General features: G+C 49.2%; 1 protein-coding gene across 2 annotated transcripts; it reads left to right on the forward strand.

Annotated features, from left to right (window-relative positions):
• The first annotated feature begins 676 nt into the window (after nucleotides 1–676).
• Nucleotides 677–9,112, forward strand: SGK1 (serum/glucocorticoid regulated kinase 1). 2 transcript variants are annotated; one of them, XM_069010725.1, is made up of 12 exons: nucleotides 677–990; nucleotides 3,611–3,686; nucleotides 4,120–4,195; nucleotides 4,659–4,763; nucleotides 5,218–5,301; nucleotides 5,403–5,534; nucleotides 5,819–5,931; nucleotides 6,134–6,257; nucleotides 6,589–6,684; nucleotides 6,795–6,950; nucleotides 7,058–7,147; nucleotides 7,863–9,112. In XM_069010725.1, the coding sequence occupies exons 1-12, from the start codon at nucleotides 753–755 to the stop codon at nucleotides 8,028–8,030; spliced, it is 1,458 nt and encodes a 485-aa protein (XP_068866826.1). In that variant the 5' UTR covers nucleotides 677–752; the 3' UTR covers nucleotides 8,031–9,112. The 2 variants fall into 2 exon arrangements, with proteins under 2 accessions (XP_068866826.1, XP_068866827.1); XM_069010726.1 differs by lacking the exon at nucleotides 677–990 and adding an exon at nucleotides 3,330–3,496.
• The last annotated feature ends 810 nt before the right edge of the window (nucleotides 9,113–9,922 follow it).

Below are 9,922 nucleotides of genomic sequence, written 5' to 3' on the forward strand. Positions count from 1 at the left end.
AAAATGCAACCTTAGGACACACTGGGCTTTGGAGAATCCAGTTCATCATCTTCAAAAGCTGCATGAATTTTAACTAATATAATAATAATAATTCGTCCCTTGGGTGTCATTCCTCCCTTCCACGTTAAGAACGTCAATGCTGCGAGGCACCTCGAGCACGAGGAGGGGGCGAGGGCCCTGCCGGCTGCGGAGGCCGGCAGGTGGGTGCCGCACGGGCGGCGAGCGGCTTCCCGCGGCGGGGCGCGGCCGGGGTGCGCGGCGCCGGGCCGGGCCGGGCCGGGCCGGGCCGGGCCGGGCGGCGGCGGGGGAGCGGTGCCGCGCGGGCGGGGGGCGCCGCCGGGGCGCTGCCGGCGGAAGGCGCGGGGTGCCAGGTCGGAGCGGGGCGCCGGTGCCGCCCCGGCGCTATCCGGCCGGCGGGGAAGCCCGGTCGGGGGCAGCAGCCCCGCGCCCCCCGCAGGCAGCAGCAGCAGCGGCCCCCGCCCCGCCCGTCCCGGAGGGAAGGGGGCGCAGGACCCGCGCCGTGGGTGCGCGGCCGCTCGCACCGCGCCCTGGCCGGGGGAGCGTGGGCAGCGCAAGCTTCCGTGGGGCAGGGCTGGCGGCGGCCGGCAGGTCAGGGAGGGCCGGAGCGGCCCCCCCGCCCCGCTCCGCCCGTGCGTGTTTGTGTGCGCGCTGATTACAGTAATTTTGAGGGTGATGTTGCAACGGGGCAGAGTGTGCGGGGCGGCCCGTGCTGAACTTTATAACGCTCCCGCATGTCAGCCGCCCTCGATATTGCGTCCATAAAGGGGTCAGCGGGAGCGCCGGCCGGCCTCGCCGTCCTCGCCGCCTCCCTCCTGCCTGCGGGCCGCCCGGCCAGGAAGGGGAGTTATTCGGGATTGCAGCAGCGGCCGGGAGCGGGAGCCCAGCCACAGCCTCCGCGCCGCCGCGCCGCGCCCGGGGTCCCGGCAGGCAGCAAGATGAGGGGCAAAGAGGAGAAGTCTTCGCTGAAAGGTGGGTTCACCGTTCCGCCCTGGCAGGAGAACTGTTCTCCGCGGGGAAAAGAACCTTTCCAGCAGCGGGGTCCCCGCTCAGCGATGCACCGGGGAATACAGGCGGGTGCGTGTGGGGTACAGCTGAGGCAGCGCTTGGCACGAACGGAGGCCAGGTGACTTGGCGAGAGCAGCAGAGCCCTTGCAAAAAGACCGACGCGGAGCGGGGGCGAGGGCGCTGGTGTAGCCGTCTGGAGCGGGGGCGCTTGCGGGCCGGGTGGGGGGCCGCGGCTGAGCGGGGAGGAGGGCAGTGGGTGTCAGCCTCTGGCAAGCTGTGCAGAACAGCGGGTGGGTTGTGCCGGAGACTGCCCGGGGGCTGGGAGCCGCTCGCCTCTGTGCACAGCTGGTAGGAGCGTGCCGGGGGCCATCGTCGTGTAGCCTGGAGATGCCAGGGGGCAGCGGGTAGGGGACGGGGATTCCGGTGACCCTCCAAACTGTGGACCTTGAGTGGTTTTTAACTGCAGCACTCTGAAAACAGTACAAAGGGGCAGAAAAAACTGTGTCTCTTCCAATCTGTCAAGCCTGTTTTTTTAAGGATAGTTTTAAATCCCACATTTTATTGGGGGATTTTTTTTTTTTTTTTTTGCTCTTCATTTACATTAATGAGAGTGGCAGTTTCTGTGTGCAACAGAGTCAGGAAAGCAACAAGTGGGAGAACCTAGAGCCCTGCCAGCTGCGGTCCCCATTTCCTTGCTTCTCCCGTCGCCGCTTCCTTCCCTGGCGCCGGCTCCCTTCCACTTCCCGCACCGGCACGGCGGGAAGGGCCCCTTGCTCCGGGAAGGACACCGGAGGCTCGGAGCGGAGCCGGCAATCATCCCTCTCTGCTCTTTCCCTATAAGGCCTTTGCAGCACTTTTTTAAAGACCTGTGCCAAACTCGCAGGGGTCTCTCTCTCTTCTCCGGGTCATCCGTCTTGCTGTTCAGGGTGAGCTGCTGCCTGTGACGGCTGCTGTGCTGCGGTGTTGCCATCCCCCTCCTGAGGCGGAGGTACAGGCAGCTGCCAAGGGATGCCGCCCAGCGGCCGGCAGTGGTTGTGGGGGGAGGCAGCAGCAGCAGCGGGTATGGAGAAAGAAAATAAAGAGTAAAAAGACGGTCTCCGAGCGGGGGGAGGATGGGGGCAAGTTGCAGCTGGAGCCGCTGGCCGCAGCCCAGCGCCCTTCGTTCAGACAGCGAGGCGAAACACGCGCATGAATAACACCCCGTCGGGTGGAAAGTTCCAGCCGCCGGTAGGGCGCAGGAGCTCGGCACCCGCCGGACGCGCCTGACCCGTGCCAGGGCTGGGAGCGGGGATGCGCCCCGGAGGGGGAGAGCCTGCCCGGGAGCCCGCCGTGCCTTCCCGCGCCCCCTGCGAGGAGGGCCCCGGCTGCATCATTTCACCCTGGGCTTCGTGCATGCACCAGCGCTCCTGATGTGCCCCCGGCGCTCCCGCGAGGAAGCGACTGAGCCATTAAATCGCAGGTACACGGTGTTCCCAAATGACCGTGTACAGTAAAAACAAAATCTGCAGAGCAGGGCTGTTTTCCTTTTTCTTCCCGCCCCCCCCCCCCCCCCCCCCCCCGTTACTGCACTTGTCCAGCCCTCGGTCATCTCCCTACCTTTTCTAGAAGCAGATTTCTGCTCTCTCCTCCAAGTTCAGGGAACAGATCATTTTCGCCCCTTTGTTTCCCTTTTTATCATTAAATTTCTTTTCAATTTTTTTTCTTTTCCTTTTGGTTATATCCCAGCCAGGATCAGGGCAGTGCACAGAAGGGACATTTGTTTGTTTTATTGAAAACCGGGCAGGAAATTTTGTTCTTCTGAGTCACTGCGGCTCCTTCAGGGAAACGTCAGCGTCCCTTATCGCCGCTCAGCCGGTGCGGCGGGACCGCGAGCGGACGCGGGCTGCGGGGTGGTGGGGGGGACACCCACAATTTCGGAAGAGGTGGTCGTCCTAAAGATAGAGCCAGATTTCAACTTTATGTAACCGTAAAATAAGTAGGGCCGGATTAAAAAAAAAAAAAAGGAAAGAGGGAGAGAGAGAGAGAGACGGGGTTCGGGAGTTTGCTGTCAAGGGAAAAAAAAAAAGGGATTTGATGCGTTTGTCTGTGGATGCTCGGCATCCTGAGGCAAGGTGCTATGGGGGATACGGGGGGGGGGGCTCCCCTGAGGGCTGCGCCCAAGGTAGGGCGGTGGTAAAGGCAGCGACGATTGCCTTCCCCTCCCACCCTCGACGTCCTCCGAGGCGACCAGTGGCCGCCCCCCAAAGGACGTCGAGGGGGGGCGATCGTCGCCGCCCCGCCCCGGTCCCGCCCATCACCGCCGCCACTTAAACGCCGTCGGGTGCTCCGCCAAGGCAGTGCGGTGCTGGGAGCTGGTGGTGCGCTTGCTGTTTATCCCCCTCTCGCTTCAAAATGACCGTGAAAGCAGCTGAGGCGTCTGGTTCTACCTTGACCTACTCGAAGATGAGGGGGATGGTGGCCATCCTCATCGGTGAGCGGCCTGGGGGCTTCTTTGAAGATATTCAAGGGGCTGTAGTTTTTCTCTCTGTGATTTTTTTTTTTTCTGGCTTAACGATTTTGTTTCTCCTTTCCTTTTACATTATAGCTTTTATGAAGCAGAGAAGAATGGGACTAAACGACTTCATTCAGAAGATAGCCACCAACTCCTATGCATGCAAGCAGTAAGTATCAGAATTTTTGCGGGGTTTCAGTCACAAATACCACTACATATTGTGAGATCTAGTTTAAAAATAATGCTTGTTTACTGTAATGCCTCCGGCATGACTGTTACAGAAGAGTTAATTTGTCTTGTTGAGGTGTTACTCACTTCTCAACGATCTCTGTGAGCTCGGTTTGGGACAAATAAGTCGGAGAAGATTTCTAGGGACCCGTCCCTATTTTGTGCAGTACTTATCATATAAATAAATTTCTTTGTATGATGAAACTTACTGTCTCTAGAAACATTTTACTCCTTAAATCGAATGGATTGTTTTGGTTGCCTTCTGTAGCAGGCTCAACCAGAACTCTTCCGCGATACACGCTTGCCCTCTGGTGGAAAGATCTGCCTGCTGCGCCTGGCGACTCTCCTAATCATGCGTGCTCTTATCCTTGCAGCCCTGAAGTTCAGTCTATCTTGAAAATCTCTCAGCCTCAAGAGCCTGAACTTATGAATGCTAATCCTTCTCCTCCGGTAAGTGGATTTTACTCAAGTGTGACGTTTTTAGAACATCAATTCTGCCACTAATAGAAGTGTAGCAAAATTAGCATCATGAATATTGTGCTAGTTCAGCTCATAGCACACTAATGTAAACAAGAAAGAGTAATCGGGTTGGACTGAAACTTTTTTGTTTCAGACATGAGGAAGAAATTCTTAAAAAGTGTTATTAGTTGTTATTTCATTATGGAATTAGTCTAAGACTTCAACAAGAACTTCTAAGTAAGCTATGGTTGTTAGACTCTTCTTAGGCAGTGCCTATTGGTTTAAGATATCTGTTAAAAATCAAGTTTCTGTTAAAAATCAAGTTTTAGTGGCAGGAAGAGTGTTAATCTTTATTTTCAAGGTCACTTTAATTACATTTTTAAAAAAAGAGAAATTGTTGAGACTCTCACTGCTGAACTGTTTTAGTGAATGTGGCTTCTGTTCATTTTTCTAGCCCAGTCCTTCACAGCAGATCAATCTCGGCCCATCATCCAACCCACATGCCAAACCATCAGACTTCCATTTCTTAAAAGTGATTGGAAAAGGCAGTTTTGGGAAGGTAAGCTTAACTTTTTTTTTTTTTTTAATTTATTTACTCTTGAGCTCTTCTGTGAAATACCAGAAAGTGGGGTTTGTACTGCCTTTGGTGAATGGTGGTCACTTAAACCAAACCTGAGCACATCCTGCTGCCCAGTGCAGGGAGAGGGAGTGGGAGCAGGGATGCTGCATTTGAATGAGTCATTAAAAAGAGCCAGGGAACTCGGTTCACTAGAGCTGTGAAGAATAGATTTACTTCGCTTTTGGAAGGGAAAGAAACTAGACATGGTATCTTTGGGCTAGATTAATCTGCCAGCATGGTAACAGTGTTAGGCATTTCCAGCAAAGGGCTTGCACATTGAACCAGAGGGACGTAGCTGTGCTCAGCAGTTAACGTAAAGGGTTGTTGCTGGTTGTGTTTATGAGTTGTTCTATATTTCAGTATTGCTCAGTTCTGGAATTTTATGCACTTTCAGGTCCTCCTTGCACGGCATAAGGCAGAAGAGCAGTTCTATGCTGTTAAAGTCCTGCAGAAAAAAGCAATCCTGAAGAAGAAAGAGGTAAGCTGCCTTTCACGATGCCATTGCAATGTCCATCAAATACATTTTTACTGCAACTACTAAGCAAGTGTACTAAACATGAATGATTTCTGGTGTTTCAGGAGAAGCACATTATGTCAGAACGCAATGTCTTGCTGAAAAATGTGAAACACCCCTTCCTGGTCGGGCTTCACTTTTCCTTCCAAACTGCTGATAAATTGTATTTTGTCCTGGACTACATCAATGGTGGAGAGGTAAGCAGTAAGAAAATTTAATATTATTTCCTATCATGTGCATGGTGGTAGGGTAGACATTTTCATCCTTCCTTTTAAATACAAAAAGAGTTGCAAGGGGAAAAGTCATGGGGGAGAAGTTACTAGATTGAATGCTTCTGCTTGCCAAGTTTTGAACTACCGAAGGGTTGTTAGGCCATTTCCTGCTATTGTTCTCCCTTGCTATATATGTTGAGTCTAATTAAGTGCATTGTTAACAGGCTTTGGCGCCGCTTACACAACTTTGTTCTCTCTGTCTCCTGTAGTTGTTCTACCATCTCCAGAGGGAGCGTTGCTTCCTGGAGCCGAGAGCCCGATTTTATGCTGCTGAAATTGCCAGTGCACTGGGCTATCTGCACTCCCTGAACATCGTTTATCGGTGAGCAGCCTTGTTCAGTTCGTTGTACAGAAAAAATATGTGTTTTGTTGAATAAGCATTGAAAAGTTCAGCTCAGTAGGTGCTTGGAATTGCTTTTAATATTTTGTAGTGGCTTAGTAAACCTCTGTAAACATCTGCACCCAAAATATTTTCACTGCACCTCCTCTAACTAACATTTCTCTTCTTTCTTCTCCTCCTACAGGGACCTGAAGCCAGAGAACATCCTGCTTGATTCACAGGGGCACATTGTCTTGACTGACTTTGGACTGTGCAAAGAAAACATAGAGCACAATGGCACGACCTCCACCTTCTGCGGCACACCAGAGGTACGGCCAGCCCTCAGCCCCCACGCTCAGAGCAACAGCAAGAGCTGTTCTCATCAGTGAAAACTGACTTGTCCCACGTGTATGTACATCTGGTTAGACGAGTAGGGCCTTCTAATACAGGGCTGCCAGTGAGGGCATGTAGAACACGTGGAGCTTGCTGAGCAGGAGAGAGCAGCTCTCAAACCATCTGCCTATTTGTAAAAATCTTGTAGCTTTCCTTTAGCTTAGCTATTGCTGGGATTCAGTAAGCTGCTTTCATTTAAGAATGGGGAGGCTTTCCTGATGTAAAGATCCCTGTAGCTCATGTGGCTCTCTCCCTTTTCTTACACAGTATCTTGCTCCTGAAGTTCTCCATAAGCAGCCCTATGACCGGACTGTGGACTGGTGGTGCCTTGGAGCAGTCCTGTATGAGATGCTTTATGGCTTGGTAAGCAACAAATCCTTCATGACAGATCAAACTAGCTAACTCCACCTTTCCCCACAAGAAACCCCATGCCTGCCTGTCAGCCTCATTAACTTCTTTTCTGCTTCCCACAGCCACCCTTCTACAGCAGGAACACCGCAGAAATGTACGACAATATCTTGAATAAACCCTTGCAGCTGAAGCCAAATATTACCAACTCGGCTAGACATCTCCTGGAAGGCCTCTTGCAGAAGGACAGGACAAAGAGACTTGGTGCCAAGGAGGACTTTGTAAGTGCAAACTGGCCAGTGCCCACATGCAGTGCAGGATGATGACTGGGCCATACTGTTTACATTAGCTTGGGTCTGAATTAATCTATTTTTCTCTCTCTTAACAGATGGAGATTAAGAATCACATCTTCTTCTCCCCAATTAACTGGGATGATCTCATTAATAAGAAGATTACACCCCCTTTTAACCCAAATGTGGTACGTATCACTTCTAATTATAGAGTGCATGGAGAGTGTCTTTTTACCCCTTGTGGGCTGCCCAGGAGCCAGGGGCAAGTGGCCAGACGGCTGTTTGGGGAGTGCAACTTTCCTTCCCCCGTGTCTGTCCAAACAAAGTTAAAAATAAGTGGTAATTGACTTTTTGCTGATAATCCATTTAAATTTAGCTGTTTTGTTTGTTGTCTCACATGCTTCATTTACATGGCAATTTTAAAATAATCCCTAGCCTCCCCATTTTACCAAGGGGAAGTTAAGGTACAGAGAGCAATGAGCTTCCCTAAGGCAGAGTTACATTTGGCTTGTCAAATACTAACATGTAAAGTGAGGGATCAGGCTGTGGAGGTTGTTCCCCATTGTTTCCTGAGCATTTTATAAACTACATTTAATAACTAGGAGATCAAAGTCCTCCCCTGCAAACTGCTGTGAGGCAGAGTGGCATGTTTGCATTTAGCTTGGGCTGCATGAGCTTAGTGTGAGTGTAGCCATAGTAAATTGAATCATCTTTTTTTTAGTGAGACAGTGTGCAACAGGATACAAAATAAAGGTCAAACTAAAACTGTCAAAAGCTGCTAAACAGTGGGCCTGAGGTGATAACACTGTGAGTGTCCACACAAGGGTGCTTGTCTCCATATTGAATTGAACTGCCCACTCACAAAATATTTGGGTCTAAATTCCTCTTCTGCCTTTTCCACAGAGCGGCCCCAGTGACCTGCGACACTTTGATCCGGAGTTTACAGATGAGCCGGTCCCCAACTCCATTGGCCAGTCCCCAGACAGCATCCTCATCACCGCCAGCGTCAAAGAAGCCGCTGAAGCTTTTTTGGGCTTCTCTTATGCCCCACCTGTGGACTCTTTCTTGTGAACATTTTTCTTTTATTCTTTTTTAAATAATAATAACTACCATTATTTTTATTTTTTTTTTGGCCTTCTGGTGGAACTGCCAGTTGACCAGTCACCTTGAAAGAGAATTTGCACATTTCCACCATGGCAGCTTTGCAGCCTTAATTTCAACAACACTGTTTGCTGGAAGCTTTTTTGAAGAGCACATCACTCTCTAAATGAGCTTTACAGGCTTTTCGTTTCCATTTGTTCTTCCCCCAAAGTGGTGCTGTCTCCTTGGGAAAGAAAAAAACAAGAGTGACTGCTGCCATAGACTGCTACGGCAGATCGTAGGAGTAAGAACAAGCTGTTTTGTAATCGTGCTCGAAAAGCCTTGCCTGAAGATCTATCTGAACGTGATAAGGATTTTATGAAATGTGCCTTTTTTTCTGATGAGATCTTGTGAGCTCCAAAGCTTTCCCTGTTGCAGAGTGTGTTTCTCAGTTCATTTATGTGGGTTTACTATGTGAACAAATGGTATGCGTGTGGTCTGCGTACTACAGATGGACTTAGTTTAAAGCATCAGTGTGACACTTGCAGGATACCACAATGTGGGGCATCGTTTGTTTCTTCCATATTTGGAAGATAAATTAAGTGTAATTTTGAAATTTCTTTTGTAAATCTATACTGTCAACTAAAATTATTGAAATGGGCTCACAATTACTTGTATCCAAATGCTTGAAGAAAGCATTGCTGCTATGAAAAAAGATTTCTATTTTTAGAAAGGGTTTTTATGGACCAAAATGCCCCAGCTGCAGTCGGTCAAAGCTGTTGGTTTCTTTTTTTTTTTTTTTTTCTTTTTTTTTTTTTCTCTTTTAGTTTAAAAGATATCATCTGTAAAATGGGCATTATTTATGGTCTTGGGGTTTGAGGGATTTTCATTCCTGATTGTATGTATTGTAAAAAAGATCTGTACATTCAGTTGTAACTCTAGATGTATATTTAAACTTACAGACTTACTTGTAATGTATACCATCATTGTAATGTAATATAATTAACCTGGTTATATGTATCATATTTTTTTGTGACCAGACCCATTGGTTTGCAGTAAAATCCTGAAAAATACTTCCATAAACTCTGTCTTATTTTAAAACAAAGGTTTTTAGCAAGATTAAAAAAAAAATAATTAAAATAAATCCAAGCTGCCAATCAGCTAAGATAATTTTGCTTAGGTGTGTGATGGTTATTCCATCTGTAGACTTCTTACCATGGATACAACTTGGCAAAGTACATGGATACAACTTGGTCTTCCAACTGGGGCTGTGAAGAGTGATTGTGTATCAGAGTGAGTTTTCTTTTGTGGTGCAAATGCTCCCACTTCCCCAAAATGAGTTTCTCTGCCACTAAAGGTACTGCTCTCTGGTGTAGACAACGCATAACTACACTTGAATTACGTCCTTAGGTAACAAAGACTGGAGCTGTTTAACAATGTGTTGCAGACCTACACTAGAAGCCGGCTATCGTGAGGCTGATGGAAGCAGTCCCTGCTGGGACTCCATCCTGGAGCATGAAACATTGCTGCTGTGATGTGGGGCAGTGCACTGTACCTCGAGTTTACCAGTGTTCCAAAATCTATTCAGGAGCTGGGTTTCACCCACTGATCATAAGCTTGCAGATGGGGTAAAACTGACTATTCATCTAAAACTGTTGAATAGTTTTTTATTACTGAGTACTACTACCTGATGGCCTGCAAGAGGGGCACTCCTGGGCCAAGAAGTAAGATAACCACTTCTGAGGTGATTCTATTCAGTTTTTTGTGTGGTGATGGATGGCTTTCTTGTTTGAGGAGCTGAGCATCTGCACCTTATTTTCAGCTCCCATTATTCATTGGGTACTGCAGTTGGTGGTGGTAGCAATTCTGAGAACCCAGATGAG

Source organism: Aphelocoma coerulescens, chromosome 3, assembly GCF_041296385.1.
Source record: "Aphelocoma coerulescens isolate FSJ_1873_10779 chromosome 3, UR_Acoe_1.0, whole genome shotgun sequence".
Taxonomy (NCBI): domain Eukaryota; kingdom Metazoa; phylum Chordata; class Aves; order Passeriformes; family Corvidae; genus Aphelocoma; species Aphelocoma coerulescens.